At 39.9% G+C, this 17,146-nt stretch overlaps 1 protein-coding gene across 1 annotated transcript in view; it reads right to left on the reverse strand.

Moving 5' to 3' along the window:
- Positions 1-207: 207 nt before the first annotated feature.
- The window catches only part of scara5 (scavenger receptor class A, member 5 (putative)), a 108,437-nt gene continuing 91,498 nt past the window's right edge, over positions 208-17,146 (reverse strand). Inside the window, exons 9-10 of the mRNA XM_079433758.1 lie at positions 2,127-2,315; positions 208-1,682 (exon numbers count right to left, since the gene is read on the reverse strand). Of these exons, the coding sequence (XP_079289884.1) occupies positions 1,549-1,682; positions 2,127-2,315 (323 nt within the window). The 3' untranslated portion in view covers positions 208-1,548. The remainder of the gene's footprint in view (positions 1,683-2,126; positions 2,316-17,146) is intronic.

Here is a 17,146-nt window from a genome sequence, read left to right on the forward strand (position 1 = left end):
CTGATATCTAAATATATTTATTTCCTTTATGTAAATACATGTAAATATTTTTAATGTAATACATGTAAATACAAAAATATATTTACATGTATTTAATATATGTGAAAAATATAAAAAAGCTTCCAAAATCAAACATTTTAATATATTTTTAATATATATTTCAAAATATATTTACATGTGTTGTATAAAATAGATTTTCTTCTATTTGAATTTAAGATATTTAAATATCAAAATATTATGTTTGTGAGATTTCATTCTTCAAAAATTCTGACAAAACAGAGATATTTGTTATTGTACCAAAAACTCAGAACTAAAGATAATTGAATATAATCTGTCCATTAATGGATTAACTGTTACGTCATCTTCTACAGTCAAGAATCTGTGTTTTATATTTCATAGCAATCTGTCCTTTGATCTGACCATATTTTCAGTGTTTGTATAACAGTCTTTTTTCACCTTTGAAATGTTGCTAAACAAATACATTTGCTGTCTGTCTCTAATGCAGAAAATCTTATTCATGCATTTATGAAATCATGATTACTGTAATGCCTTATCGGGTGGATATCCTGCACGCTTAATAAATATGATTCAGCTCTTCCAAAATGAAGCAGCTAGAGTGCATATTAACTCTTTTCCCACCATTGATGAAATTTACTATTGCTATTTTTTTCTAGAAATAAGGTTGCTAGGATAGCAAGAATTTATTCCCTCTATGCCACAGCAAAAAAAATATGGAAGCCTTTTTTTGTTAAACATTCAAAGGCCATAGTATATACTGCATGTTGCAATTAATCACTTTTTGATAACTGATATTTTGAATATATATTTTATTGTATCATTTGCATTATTCACATTGGATAATGCTATTCAACACTAAATTAAGTAAACAGTAATTTATTGTTTAAAGATTAACCAAAACTGATATTTTAGCATTATAATGAAGCTACTGAACAATTAATACTGACTGTAATTGGTACTCACCATTAACTGAGGTATACAATTGCTGACCATGTCATGACATGTCTGTTGTGGTCAATGTTTTAGTTAGGCACATTTGCAACTACATAATCATTTTAAATCCTTATAAGGTTAAAAGTTATAAAAATATACTAGTGTGTGTCCATAAATCTCTTTGGAAAGTTAAATGCATCTATCTATACACAACGTAAACTGCAACTGGGTTTTTGTTTAAAGAAAAAAAAATACAAAAAAGCAGCAGCATAGAACATACACACAGACAGACACACATATACACACAGAGACACATGCACGCGCGCACACGCAGACAGACAGATTTCTACTACATATGGGATATTCTTCCCCCACTTGATGGATATAGCTGAAGTATTTGGGTAGTAGTTCTTTGCAGGTAGGATGTTGACCCTGTGTCTGATCTCCAGGGTCTGATCTTTTACTCTGCACACAGAATGGTTCATAAGTCTTATGCTGTGTAAAAGGACACAGACACGGCTTCCTCAGAGCCTGCAAATCATCCACACTCACAGCTTAACTGTCCGTTTTACAGGATGTTGGAAGACTTGAAACAGTCTATATGTTACAGGTCACCCCTGCATCTTCTACGTGACCGCAGTTGGTTTTTCCCCATCCTGAGAATTTACACTGGTGAATAGAGTCTTCAGTACCAACACAAGCAACATCATCCATCCAGATTAACCCAGTGCCTAAAAGAGAGAGGAAATGGATCTCATGCATCTCATCAATCTTTATGGTTTAATTGTATAATACAATGGACATGCATTTTAAACATTAGACAGACTCTTTTATCCAAGTTACATTTGAGATTTAAAGTATATTTAATCCATTCATACATTGCCTACTCTTTCAGCTACAGAAAGTCAAGGAGTCAAGCATGGAAATTTGTGCAAATATCGCTAAAAACCCTTTTAGAGCACATTACTGTAGAGTGCACTAAATGCAGTCACTCTTAGGGGCTTTTGTAACTCTTTGCAAGCACGTCTGTAGCTGCCTTGTTGCCGTGTTCTATGTTTACATTTGTATTTTGGTATATGCTTAAATTTTGTACAGCACTTTGGCCAACAGCTGTTGTTTTTAAATGTGCTTTATAAATATGACTGACTGACTGACTGCCTTGAGGCCACTCTGACCTTGTCCAAACCGGCCTGTTTTGTGGATTTCTTTGGCTCCACGGTAGCCCAGCATCCTGCACACAACGTCTCCATCTTTCATGTCCCAAACATCATCGCACACTGTCCCCCATCGAAGCTCATGGAACACCTCCACTCGACCCTCGTGAGGCCCAGAGCCGTTCACCAACCTTACCAGAGTTTCTTCCACTGAAACACACACATTCATCATAGACGGAATCAATTAGAATAAAAGCATATAGAGTAGTGTTTCTCAACAGGGGCGTTCGGAGAGCATCGGGGGGTGCTGGAAGCAATATTTTTGAAATGGGGGCGCTGAGCTGTTCTTGGGGGGCGTTTGGTTAAGGCGAGTTTGCACCAAAGATGTATGAGCTGAAACTTGCAAAAGAAAATGGTCTGGCACATCCTAACGCCATCACGGCTCTACACTGGATGCATCAAAGTGCACTTTCTGTATCTATTTGTCAACTTGCATTGAGTGCGTCAGAAATAGAACGTGGCATCCGTTTACTGTAGCGCTTGCACTCATTTACTGAACGGCTGATTATAACGGGATCTATGTGCTTTGACGCAACGTGTTGCGCCGTTCGCGCCCGGTGAAGTAGTGTTAATACTACCGCTTCTAGACTAGACGGTGTATCATTTCCATAGCAACAACTCTTTACTTTAATGTTTGCTCTGCTTTCTGTAGCGCAGCTGATGAACTTCCCGTGAAACCAATATATGTATTTAGACACAAAGCATGAGATGCTTTTTCTTTTTAGAAAGATTTATATAAATGCTTTTTGTTTGCTGATTGACAAATTTCTAAAGAGTTTATTCAACGCACATAAATATAGCCTAATTTATATTCACGTGCCTTTTTTTCTTCTTGCGAAACTTGTGGTAATATTTCAAGTCCAGTCAAATCAAATATGTCATGAATGCCATGTTCCATTCAGTGTTATATATGGGTTAAAATACATGCTTTTAAGATATATATTATAAATAAAATATAGCCTAGCCTATAGGCCTACCACCATTCAAAAAATGTCAGTAAGATTGAATGGTTTTGAAACAAATAATTTCTGCAGTAAGTTTGCATTTATTTGATAGAAAATACAGTAAAAACAGTAAATCTACAATTTGAAACAACTGCTTTCTATTTGAATATATTTTGAAATGTGTTTTCCTCTCATGCTAAAGCTCTATTACTCCAGCTTTCAGTCACATGATCCTTCAGAAATCATGCTGATTGTTGTTCAAGATTTTTTTTAATATTTTTTTTTATTATAGCTGGCACACCACAACAACAAAAAAAACACGATTTTAAATCTAATTGATAACAAAAATATGAGTTTAATTAGTTAATTGATAAAAGAAATACAGGTGCTGGTCATAAAATTAGAATATCATGAAAAAGTTGATTTATTTCAGTAATACCATTCAAAAAGTGAAACTTGTATATTAGATTCATTCATTACACACAGACTGATATATTTCAAATGTTTATTTCCTTTCATTTTGATGATTATAACTGACAACTAATGAAAGTCCCAAATTCAGTATCTCAGAAAATTAATATCAATTAAGACCAATGCAAAAAAAAATATTTTTAGAAATGTTGGCCAACTGAAAAGTATGAACATGAAAAGTATGAGCATGTACAGCACTCAATATTTAGTTGGGGCTCCTTTGGCCTGGATTACTGCAGCAATGCGGCGTGGCATGGAGTCGATCAGTCTGTGGCACTGCTCAGGTGTTATGAGACCCCATGTTGCTCTGAGAGTGGCCTTCAGCTCTTCTGAATTGTTGGGTCTGGCGTATTGCATCTTCCTCTTCACAATACCCCATAGGTTTTCTATGGGGTTAAGGTCAGGCGAGTTTGCTGGCCAATCAAGAACAGGGATACCATGGTCCTTAAACCAGGTACTGGTAGCTTTGGCAGTGTGTGCAGGTGCCAAGTCCTGTTGGAAAATGAAATCTGCATCTCCATAAAGTTGGTCAGCAGCAGGAAGCATGAAGTGCTCTAAAACTTCCTGGTAGACGGCTGCATTGACCTTGGACCTCAGAAAACACAATGGACCAACACCAGCAGATGACATGGCACCCCAAACCATCAATGACTGTGGAAACTTTACACTGGACCTTAAGCAACGTGGATTATGTGCCTCTCCTCTCTTCCTCCAGACTCTGGGACCTTGATTTCCAAAGGAAATGCAAAATGTACTTTCATCAGAGAACATAACTTTGGACCACTCAGCAGCAGTCCAGTCCAGACGCTGTCTCTTGTTCAAGAGTGGCTTGACACAAGGAATGCGACAGCTGAAACCCATGTCTTGCATACGTCTGTGCGTGGTGCTTCTTGAAGCACTGACTCCAGCTGCAGTCCACTCTTTGTGAATCTCCCCCACATTTTTGAATGGGTTTTGTTTCACAATCCTCTCCAGGGTGCGGTTATCCTTATTGCTTGTACACTTTTTCTACCACATCTTGTCCTTCCCTTCGCCTCTCTATTAATGTGCTTGGACACAGAGCTCTGTGAACAGCCAGCCTCTTTAGCAATGACCTTTTGTGTCTTGCCCTCCTTGAGCAAGGTGTCAATGGTCGTCTTTTGGACAACTGTCAAGTCAGCAGTCTTCCCCATGATTGTGTAGCCTACAGAACTAGACTGAGAGACCATTTAAAGGCTTTTGCAGGTGTTTTGAGTGAATTAGCTGATTAGAGTGTGGCACCAGGGGTCTTCAATATTGAATATTTTCACAATATTGTAATTTTCTGAGATACTGAATTTGGGACTTTCATTAGTTGTCAGTTATAATCATCAAAATTAAAGGAAATAAACGTTTGAAATAAATTCACTTTTTGAATGGTAATACTGAAATCAATCAACTTTTTCATGATATTCTAATTTTATGACCAGCACCTGTATATAAATCAGGACTGCACTAAAATAATATTTGGAAAATGAGAAGCATATTTTCCCCATCTTTGTACAACCCCAATTCCAGAAAAGTCTGGACGTTTTGTGAAATGCCATACAATCAAGAAAATGTTATGTGCTCATTCTCTTTAACCTATATTTAATTGACTGAAGTACAAAGAAAAATATCTAATATTTATACTGGCCAAATTTTATTTTGTAAATATAAACTAATTTTGATTTTGATGGCTGCAACACACTCCAAAATAGTTTAACAGTTTAACACTGTCAAATCAACTTTCCCTTTAATTACAGTGTTTTATTGTTTGGGAATTGAGGATACAAATTTTTAAAAGTTTTGCCCAATCTCACTAGATACAAGACTTCAGATGCCCATCAATCTGTGGTCATCGTTGTCTGATTCTTCTTTTCACGATGGGCCGTACATGTTCAATAGGAGACAGATCTGCTGGCCAGTCAGTCACATGCACATGTGTCTATGAAACCATGTTGTTGTAGCACATGCAGAATGAGAGCTGGCATAGTCTTGATCTAATAACTATGGACTTCCCATGAAATAAGTCATCTTGATGGCAGTATATGTCTCTGTGCAATACCAATATATGCCTCAAATTTTAATGGCACCTTAACACATAAGCCAGTCACCCCTGCTGTTTGCTCTGCTGCACCCCCATACCATGACAGATGTGTGCTTTTGCATCTGTCGCTGATGAAAAGTCTGGATGGTCCCTTTGGTCTTTGGGACTGAGAACTCAACATCCATTTTCCCCAAGAAACAAGATGAAATGTGGACTCATTTGAGCACAGCACACATTTCCACTGTTTGTTTTTTTTTTGACTATCTGAGATGAGCTCTGGTCCTGAGAATCCGGTGTTATCACTGCATAGAATTGATAGCTTTCTCCTTGAGTAACAGATATAAGTTGTATTTCTTGATGCAGCAGCAGACTGTGTTAAGTGAGAGTGGTTTTCTGAAGTGCTCCTGGGCCCATACTGCAGCATGATGGTTTCTTATCTTTTTCTGCTTTGCCCTACACAGACTGAGATTTCTCTGGATTCTATGAATCTGTCCACAGTTGGTTGTTGGTGAAACACCTACATTCTTTGTGATTTTGCTTTGAGAAATTAGATTTTTGATTTGTTTGGCACAAAGTGATGAGCCATGGCTGAGACTGAGATGATCCTTTTATACACAAACACGATACCCTGGCCTATAATACCAGTCCACCTGCTTACTGTGAACTTTTTCAATTTTAATTTGGATATTCTGTAGCCTTTTCATTTTTATTTTCCCTCTGTCCCAGCTTAATTGGAGTGTGTTGCAGCCATCAAAATATGTTTATAAAAATGCATTTATGTTGGCCAGCAAAAACATTGGAAACATCTTTTTAATTTCTGTCAGTTAAATAAAAGTTAAAGAGAACTAACAAATCACAGGTTCTTGATTTTATTGCATTTTACAAAACATCCCAACGTTTCTGGAATTAGGGTTGTACTTTGAAGTATTTGTAAGCAAACTTTGAAATATTGTCACAGAATTTATGAAACATATTAAAAGAGGGTTTATATTTCTTCTATTTTCAAGTGTAAATGTGGTATTTAACCACCAAAATTACCATGTCTACTATGTCAGAAAAACAGGAAATTAAATATATTCTTTAACAAAAAAAAAAACTAAGGGATAAATATTATGTTTCACTGAAAGCTAACATCCATACATATGACAGCAGTAAAAGGGTTTTCAAGAGTTCCAGGAACAGAAGAACAAACTAAAATCTAGCTTTTAAAAATGCCCCTGTGGATATATTCTAAACAGGATATTTTTTTTCAAGGTCTCTTTAAATTTGGAGCAAGGTATATCAGATCTCAACATCATTGAAGCTGTAGTAATGAAAATCACCAACATGCTTAAAAACTAAGCTTAAATTAATCTTCAAATATTTCACTGTAAAAAAAGTACTTCACTGTCTTATTTGATCAATTCAATGGATCCTTAAATTAACTTAATTTCTTAAAAATCATAATGACACCATACATTTGAATGGTACTGTAAAAATAACAATCGTTATTATAAACACAAAATAATAATCAACTGTAATGTTCAGTGAAGACAATTAGACTGTTTTATATGATGGGGGACGGTGAGGGACCTGGAGAATGGGTAGGGGGGCGCTGGCCCAAAAAAAAGGTTGAGAACCAGTGATATAGAGAAAGACTTAGTCATGGAAAAATAAATCCCATTTACATGTGCTTTAATTGACTTTGTGTCACAGGAATTAAGTGTGTGTGGTCCAGATTATACTGTAGATAGGAATGTACAATAAATATATACATGGTAAATTCATAATAATAACACATAAAAGTATACATAGATACAAAAATATCTAGTATGTCTACATCTACTGTAATTGTGCAAAGCTTTAAAAGGAATGTTGCAGGATGGGATGGAGGATTAGGCATGATGTTACAGCATGTCAGTGTTGAAACAAGGCCTGAAGCATTTCAAACTAAGTTTTTGTTCAAAACAAAACCCAAAAACGTATTTGTTCACATTGGCTGGAGAAGATATAATGCAATACTGTAAACCTATTAATCACTGTAACTTCAAACAATTTTCAATTAGTCATCAACTATAATTAGAGCTAAAATTCTATTAATTCTCACTAAAAGCTTTTGACAAAACACACACACACACGTTGGTTTTTGTGGTTTATGGGGACTCTCCATAGGCGTAATGGTTTTTATTCTGAACAAACTGTGTGTGCTATTGCCCTACACCAACCCTACACCTAAACTTAGCCCTCACAGGAGACTTTGTGCATTTTTAGATTTTCAAAAAAAAACACCATTTAGTATGTTTTTTAAGCCTTTTGTAACAAGGCCGCTGAGGCTGAGTTAGAATCCATAAGCAGAAGTTTATTAAGCAGACTTACAACAGGCAGAAACGAGAATTCAGGCAATGGGTCAATACCAGGATAGCAGTCCGATCCGTCGACAAGTACAGGGCTGATCCAATGGACAAAGACGAGTAGGCAAGCATAAGGTCCAAACCCAAACATCAGAAGAATCGGGCAGGCACAGCAGAAGGGAGAATCCAGAACAATCGTGGTCAGATAAACAGGCAGAATCATACACAGCAAGGCAAACTAAATACAGGATGAACGCTTGGTAAGGCAGTGTAACTGGCAATACTTCGCATGGTCTAAAAAGGTCAGCATGCTTATAAATGTTCCAAACAGGAAATGATAAGAGAAGCAGAGGGAGTGGAGCACAGTCAGTATTCAGGTGAGGGCTCCCTCTGCTGGTTTGGCATTACAGAACCCCCCTCCTCTAGGAGCGACTCCTGGAGCTCGACGTGGCCGTCCCCGTGGTCATGGCGCTGGTCTGTCGGGTCTGGCTCGATGGAATTCCTCGATGAGCGATGGATCCAGAATATCCCAGGGCAGATACCCAGGACCTCTCCTCAGGCCCATAGCCCTCCCAGTCCACCAAATATTGGAGTTGACCCCCTCTCCTCCTTGAATCCAGCAACACATTTACCCGATAAGCAGGATTTCCATCAATGTCCAAAGGTGGTGGTGGCTCTTGGATCTCGGTTCCGGGGTCAGCATCCCGGTGGACCGGTTTGAGGAGGGAAACATGGAAAGGAGGAGATATACGATAATTAGCAGGAAGCTCTAGCTGGTAAGTGACCTCATTTATTCTTCGAAGAATTTTGAAAGGGCCAACATACCTTGGGCTGAGCTTCCTGCTGGGTAGCCGAAGCTTGATGTCCCTCGTTGAGAGCCAGACCCGCTGTCCCGGCTGGTAGGAGGGATGTGGGCGACGTCGTTTGTTAGCCTGGAACTCCTGTGTTCTTACGGCTCTCTGAAGACGGACGTGAGCACTGTCCCACACCCCCTCACTACGCCGGATCTAATCATCCACAGCCATTACCGAAGAAGGTTCGCCAGACCACGGGAACAGTGGGGGTTGAAACCCTAGGACGCATCGGAAGGGGGTTAGGCCTGTAGAGGGATGCGTGATGGAATTCTGGGCGTATTCAGCCCAGGGCAAGAACTCTGACCATCGGTGTTGCTCTTGCATGCAATAGGTTCGTAAATATCTGCCAATCTCTTGGTTGAGGCGTTCAACTTGGCCATTTGACTGAGGGTGATAACCAGATGTTAGACTCACGTTAATGTCCAAATGTTTACAAAAGGCTCTCCAGACTTGGGAGGTAAATTGAGTGCCTCGATCACTGACAATATCTTCAGGTAAGCCGTAAACTCTGAAGACCTGATGGAACAAGTCGAGTGCGGTTTCCATAGCTGTTGGTAAACCTTTGAGTGGTGTTAGACGACAGGATTTGGAGAATCGATTTATAACTACAAGTATGGTGGTAAAGCCATCAGATGGGGGAAGATCTGTTACAAAATCGATGGAGAGATGGGACCAGGGACGTTGTGGGATGGGTAATGGATGAAGTAGCCCTGATGGTAGTTCTTTTGGAGTTTTGGATTGTGCACAGACTTGACATACATGGTAGTGTCCTTGGTCATGAATGGCCACCAGAACAAATTTTGAAGTAAGTGGAGGGTGCGAGATATCCCAGGATGACCCGTACTGATGGAGATGTGGACGCACTGCATAATTCGTTGACGTAGATTGTGTGGTACATATTGTTTGTTTGGTGGGCAGTTATTAGGTGAAGGATCGTGTTGTTGTTCTCGTTGAAGCTCTTCCATAATATACCAGGTTACAGGAGCAATGATAACAGAAGGAGGAAGAATGGGTTCTGGTGAGACGTTTTCATTAGGAGGGTCATAACTCCTGGATAGGGCATCCGCCTTGCTATTTCTACTGCCTGGTCGATAAGTGACTGTAAATTGGAAACGGGTGAAAAACTGGGACCAGCGTGCTTGCCGTGGGTTGAGACGTTTGGCACTTTTTACATACTCAAGATTTTTATGATCAGTAATGACTTGGAACGGGTGGATGGCTCCTTCGAGCCAGTGTCTCCACTCCTCAATAGCGGCTTTCATTGAAAGAAGTTCCTTATTACCCACATCATAATTTCGTTCTGCTGCTGTCAACTTTCTTAAGAAAAATGCACATGGGAACAACTTGCCTGGTTGACCATGACGTTGGGAAAGTACAGCTCCGATTCCACAGTTTGAGGCATCGACTTCAACCACGAATGATAAATTGGGTTCAGGATGTTTCAGGATTGGTGCTGTGGTGAATTTTCCTTCCAGGGCAGTGAAGGCGGTATCAGCTTCTTCTGACCACGTAAGTTTTGCAGGTTTGCCTTTTAGGAGAGATGTCAGAGGGCTGGAAATCATGCTGTAGTTACGGATGAAACGTCGATAGAAGTTAGCAAAACCTAGAAATCGTTGAAGTTCTTTGACCGTAGTAGGCCGAGGCCATTCAGTGACTGCTTCTACCTTCGTCTCATCCATTTTTACCCCCTCGTGGCTAATATGGTAACCCAAGAATGTTGTTTGTTTGACATGGAATTCGCATTTCTCTGCTTTAACGTATAGTTGATTCTCTAGAAGTCGAGAGAGAACAGTTCTTACATGGTTGATATGTTCTTCTTCTGATTTGGAGTAGATTAGGATGTCATCAATATAGGCTACCACATACTTATTAAGCAGGTCTCGGAATATTTCATTGATGAATGATTGGAAAACAGCTGGTGAGTTCGCAAGCCCATAAGGCATGACCTGATATTCATAGTGCCCCCTGGTGGTAAGAAAGGCTGTTTTCCATTCATCTCCCTCCTTAATTCTGATAAGATTATACGCACTCCTTAAATCAAGCTTGGTGTATATGGTGGCCTCACGAAGTTGTTCTAGGGCTGATGGAACTAAAGGGAGTGGGTAGCGAAACTTGACAGTGACATTGTTGAGTCCTCTGTAATCAATGCAAGGCCTTAGTCCGCCATCCTTCTTCTCAACAAAGAAAAAGCCTGCGGCAGCTGGTGATGTAGAAGGACGAATGAAACCAGAGTTTAGAGCTTCATCGATGTATTCTTCCATAGCCTGGCTTTTGGTTCTGGACAGGGGATAAATTTTGCTTTTGGGTGGCATGGCATTGGGGAGTAGATCAATGGCACAGTCCCCTGGTCGGTGTGGTGGTAGACTAGTGGCTTTGGTTTTACTGAACACTTCAGATAAGTAATGGTAGCAAGAAGGGATGTTTACAGTCTTATTAGTTTCTGGACTTTCGATGCTGGTTGCAAGACAAGGTTGCGGTAAATCAAAACAGTGGTTCATACAAAACGTGGACCATTGAGTGAGCTCACCATGATGCCAGGAAATGTTCGGGTCGTGGATGGCTAGCCAGGGGTGACTGAGAATAACTTCATGTTTAGAAGAGTTAACAACATACAGGGTAATGGATTCTTGATGAAACAGTCCAACTTTCAGAGTGAGAGTTTGTGTTCTTTGAGTGATTCCTTCCCCAATAAGTGCTTCGTCGATGATTCTAATCTTAATTGGGGGTTTGCATGGTTGGGTGGGAAGACTGTACTTTTCAATTATGTTTTCACTGATTAGATTAAGAGCGGCTCCAGACTCAATCATCGCTGTTAATTCAAGAGAAATATGTTCAGTATTAATGGTAACGGGAAGCAAGAATAATTTATTATCGAGAAGAGAAAAATATTCAATATTCACCCTCTGAGCGGTTTGAGACTTGTGTGGGCATCCCATGCTGACGTGGCCTGCCTCCCACAATAAAAGCACAATCGAAGTTGTCTACGTCTTGTCCTTTCATCTTCAGACAATCTTGAAACACCAATTTGCATGGGCTCACTGTTCGCCTTGGTCTCTGCTGTAGACGAATCCCAGGGTGGAATTAATGAGTCGTGTCGGATGCCTCTGTTGCCTCTTCGTTTGGGTGCTTGTCTCATCAGATTGTCTATTTTAATTGCGAGCGTAACAAAATCTGAAAATGGTAGATCCTCCCCTTTACAAGCTAGCTCTGCCTGCAGATCAATGTTAAGACTTTGCTGGAATATGGCCTTTAAAGAAACATCATTAAAACCGCTTTGGGCAGCGAGTGTTCTAAACTCCACAGCATAGTCAGCGGCAGTATGAGTACCTTGTGAGATGTGTAGGAGTTGAGTTGTTACAGTTTTCCCTCCAGCAGGATACTCAAACACTTCTTGGAGTTGATGAATGAAGTAATCAACAGAGGATCTAAACCGTGAGTCTGTGTCCCAAACAGCGGCTGCCCAGTCGATAGCTTTACCGGTCAACAAAGTCATCAAAAATACACATTTCTTCTCTTCCGATTCAAACTTATCTTGATGATCTAAGTAGATCTTCACTTGACGAATAAAGCCTCTACATTGTTCAGGAGATCCATCAAACTTATCAGGAAGAGCAAAGCTTACCATCTTAGGTGTTGGTGAGGGAAGTGTCCGTATGTAATGTGTCAGGTTCTCGTTGATTGATTGCAGACTAGAGAGTTGTTCCTGATAACCCTTCAGCAACTCATTTTGATAAGCAAACGCTGCTTGTAAGTTTGAAACTTCCGCTGGACTCATAGGAGGCAAAGTATTCTGTAATAAGGCAGCTGAGGCTGAGTTAGAATCCATAAGCAGAAGTTTATTAAGCAGACTTACAACAGGCAGAAACGAGAATTCAGGCAATGGGTCAATACCAGGATAGCAGTCCGATCCGTCGACAAGTACAGGGTTGATCCAATAGACAAAGACGAGTAGGCAAGCATAAGGTCCAAACCCAAACATCAGAAGAATCAGGCAGGCACAGCAGAAGGGAGAATCCAGAACAATCGTGGTCAGATAAACAGGCAGAATCATGCACAGCAAGGCAAACTAAATACAGGATGAACGCTTGGTAAGGCAGTGTAACTGGCAATACTTCGCATGGTCTAAAAAGGTCAGCATGCTTATAAATGTTCCAAACAGGAAATGATAAGAGAAGCAGAGGGAGTGGAGCACAGTCAGTATTCAGGTGAGGGCTCCCTCTGCTGGTTTGGCATTACACCTTTTGAATTACGGGGACATAGGCAGTGTCCTCATAAACCACCTTCATATTGTAATACTTCTGTCATACCCATGTCATTATACAAATTTGTGTTCTCATAAACCACATACACATGCACACACACACAAACACACACACACACAATGCATATGTGCTTTCCAAGACTCTCCACAGGCCTAATGGTTTTTATACTGTTTTAATCAAATCTTCTATTGCCTGACCCTACACTGAGAGTATTGTACTGATTACTCCGCTATTATTGGAAACTTTCAGCTGCTGAAAATATGGGCAACGTATAAGAAAAATATACCTGTTCACAGGGAACTTCTGCAAAACTGTCAATAACTAAAAGGTTTTGCTACAATTTCCCCAACAAAAGAATGACACTTTAAGGCTTAGCTGTATTGTTGTTAAATGTGTAAAACGTGTATTTAAAACTTATTCTTAACTGTCTTTTCGAACATTTAGTTGTTAAACATCACTTTAAGTAATGCAGGTGGTCACAAATGATTTTTGAGTTTGTCAAAAGTATGTCAAAATATAGTATATACATTTATTCATTTAGCTGACGCGTTTATCCAAAGCGACTTACAATTGCTATATATGTCAGAGGTCGCACGCCTCTGGAGCAACTAGGGGTTAAGTGTCTTGCTCAGGAACACATTGGTGTCTCACAGTGGATTCGAACCCGGGTCTCTCACACCAAAGGCATGTGTCTTATCCACTGCGCCATCACCACCCCTATATGCACATAAAAGCAAGTGACTATAACTACAGACTTGTAGATGTATTTGTACTCTGCAGCATTTCAATTCACAGATAGCTTGATCTCACAGTTGTTTACTGCTTTCCAAGACAGAAGACACATCTGCAGGGTTTGAGAGCTATTTGAGAGTTTAAAATCCTAAAGAGATGCTGATTTTGACTCAGTGAAAGATGAGCTTTCACGCAGTTGTTTTACTCACTGACGATAAGAGCAAGTTCATGCAGAGTGTTTGTAAGGGTCAAAGTTTAGACTTTTTTATGATATTAACGCAGAACACACCGAGAACTGTAGATCAATGTGATGGCACAGTTGGAAAAAAATCTCGCAAATGTATAACAGCTGTGTGATTGCTGGCAGCGAACACACACCCACACCGCAGATTAAAGCCACATGCATGAGCCATGAGAAGGGTGTGTGTGCTCAGAGAATGAGCGAATGAAAATAAGTTTAGAGAATGAAAGACTGCATTACAACCAACCGTTAATGCAACAGAAAGTAAACAGCTGCTGATACATTTATTAAAACCATCTCTGTGATCGCTCACTGACCAAACCTGATGCAGCTTTAAAAAATGATTGTACGATGATGGAATAATCCAAAGACACATCTGTGGAAAACCACAACACAAGGACAGATTTGCATGTAAAGCATGACATCATATAGTTATTGACTGTGACATCGGAATATTTCCCAGTGAACAAAAAATAAAGCATGCCTTTTTGGGTTTAGCATCACCATCAATGTGACTGTCATTAAGCATGCGTGTACATAGGCTTATAATAACGGGTAGAGACTTTGGGAGAAGTTGACATATCCTGGAGCATGGCGTTTTTTTTAAAACAGCTACTGAAGATGTACGAGTTTCCCTGAAAATGCATAACTGATAGAAAACAACTGTGAGGCGGAAGAGAGTCTATTTCAAACTGTGATTTTTCTGTTGTGATTTTCCATCTCTGTGACTCAGCCAAGCTGTCAGTGTCCAAAAGAGAGTGTGACGAGTCGGCTGCCTCCCCCCTGTCCATCATCACCACCCCGTCCCGTATTCGCCGCCCTTCACCAGGCTCCCGACAGGAGTGGGTGTGTGAGAGAGGAGGGGCGCTGAACACGCAGGGCTGGCGGCGTGTGATGAGGCGCACCTGACGTGAATAGAGCCTCATCACCGCCGCCGTTTAAACGCCGAGCGCGCCTCTCCTCGGGAGACCGGTCTCTTCCCGTGCATGCACGCTGGTGTCCTCGTGGGTCCAGGAAGGGAGCGTCGAGGAGGACTGCCGCACCCGTTAGGCGGCTGACGGGCTAGGATGCCGAGCCGCCGAGTCCCCCAGAAGTGCCGGGATCCCGAAGATGGACGAAGCCGCGCCAGAGACGCCGCCGCCACTCGCTCCCGGCCCCGAGAGGGGAGCGCGTGCGGCCACCGGACTCCGCCCCTTCCCTGGACCCTTCCCTCCTGAACACTGCCCTCCTGCACAGCCCCGCAGCACGACGAGGACACCAGATCCCCGTTTATTTTGGACACTTTTCCCCCTTTGGACACTTTATTTTGATATATTGTTTAATAAAAACCTCTCCGAGGCTTGACGCCACGCCCACTGTGTCTATCGTTGGCTCCTCCCGCCACAAGAGTCATATCACTTACTAACCACTTCTTCTGTTCAGCCCAAAAATGAAAATTCGGTCCAAGCAACTTTTATTGTACCGACAGAAAAATACTGAGATGTTTTTTCATCTTTTGTCTTCCACAGAAGAAATACATGGGTAACACTTTACTTAAATCCTTTATGTATAATTCATTATAAAAGTAGTTTTAATGCATTATTTATGCCTTGTTATGCACCTTACGGTGCACCGTATGACCTCATGAATTATTGTAACCACAGTAATAATTGATTATAATACTTACAATATTATATGTAAATACATATTTATATTATTTTTAATATTTACCATTATTTATGAAAATATATCATGGATTACAACATACATTATGAATACCTTTATAATGTATTATACATAAAGACTTTACACAAAGTGTGTATACAGAATGTGAATAAGCACGCATATTTACTGTAGCTGGAGTGTGTGCATGAGTCTGAATGTACAACAATCCATTATTAGATCTTATATCCACTATACTATTTCTACCATTTTAAGTGCAATTGTCATTGATGTCAAAATAACAATTCAGTCATTATTTACACACTTTCAACATTCGTTCCAAACAATCTGCTGTTATTCAGACACAATGTTACTTTTGGTTACTACACGTGGTGGGCATTAAATAAATAATGCAAACTAGACTCAAGTTGCTGTTTGAGAGGCAAATTATCAGGTAATAATGACTTGAGTTTTGTTCGGTTCATATCCCCTTAATCATATAAACGCCAGGATATGCTTATGCTCTCTGAACCATGGCAAATATACAGAGGTAGAAAGAGCACGAAAATATTTTACTCGAGGAAAAGTACCATTACCTTAATGAAATTTTAGTTAAGTAGAAGTAAAAGTACCAGTCTAAAAATCTACTCAAGTAAAAGTAAAAAGTAGCTCATTTAAAATTTACTCAGAGTAAAAATTACTTAGTTACTTTTTAACAGTGGGAGGGACACAACAATAGGATAGGCCAAGGGTGTCAAACTCAGCTCCTGGAGGGCCACAGATCTACAACAGTTTAGATTCAACCCTAATTAAACACATCTGATGCAGCTAATCTAATCATTTAGGCTTATTTGAAAACTACATGGCATGTGTGTTGGAGCAGGGTTGGAACCAAACTCGGCAGGGCTGCAGCTCTCCAGGAACTGAGTTTGACACCACTGGGATAGGCCTATAAATCTCAAATTAGTTGTTTTTAACTAAAGGAATCAGTTATTTAGAATAATAAGACATTTGGGCTGTTATCAGGCAAATTAAATCAGTATCAACAAAATTCATCTTTGCAATGCAGAAGAAACACAGAAGCTTCATCTGAAGTGGCATTTAGACGTATTTACACACTGTTTATCAAAAGATATTTTAAGTGTGAAATTAAAACCGCCAGCAGGTGTCACCAAGTCACTGTTAATGAGTCATTGAGATTGAATCGAATCATTTAAACGGTTGATTCATTCAGGAACAAAACAGCGTCATGTTCCTCAGAGACACAAAACAGTGCTGTGGCTGTGTTTGGAATTATTTTTTGTTGTGGAAATAGAGCAAAAACAGGCAATATTGTGTCTAAAACGCAAGTCTCTTAATTTATTGTTTAGATTAGATTAGATTAGATTAGATTCAACTTTATTGTCATTGCACATGTAAGGTACAGGGCAACGAAATGCAGTTAGCATCTAACCAGAAG

This window comes from Barbus barbus (genome assembly GCF_936440315.1).
Source record: "Barbus barbus genome assembly, chromosome: 14".
Lineage (NCBI taxonomy): Eukaryota > Metazoa > Chordata > Actinopteri > Cypriniformes > Cyprinidae > Barbus > Barbus barbus.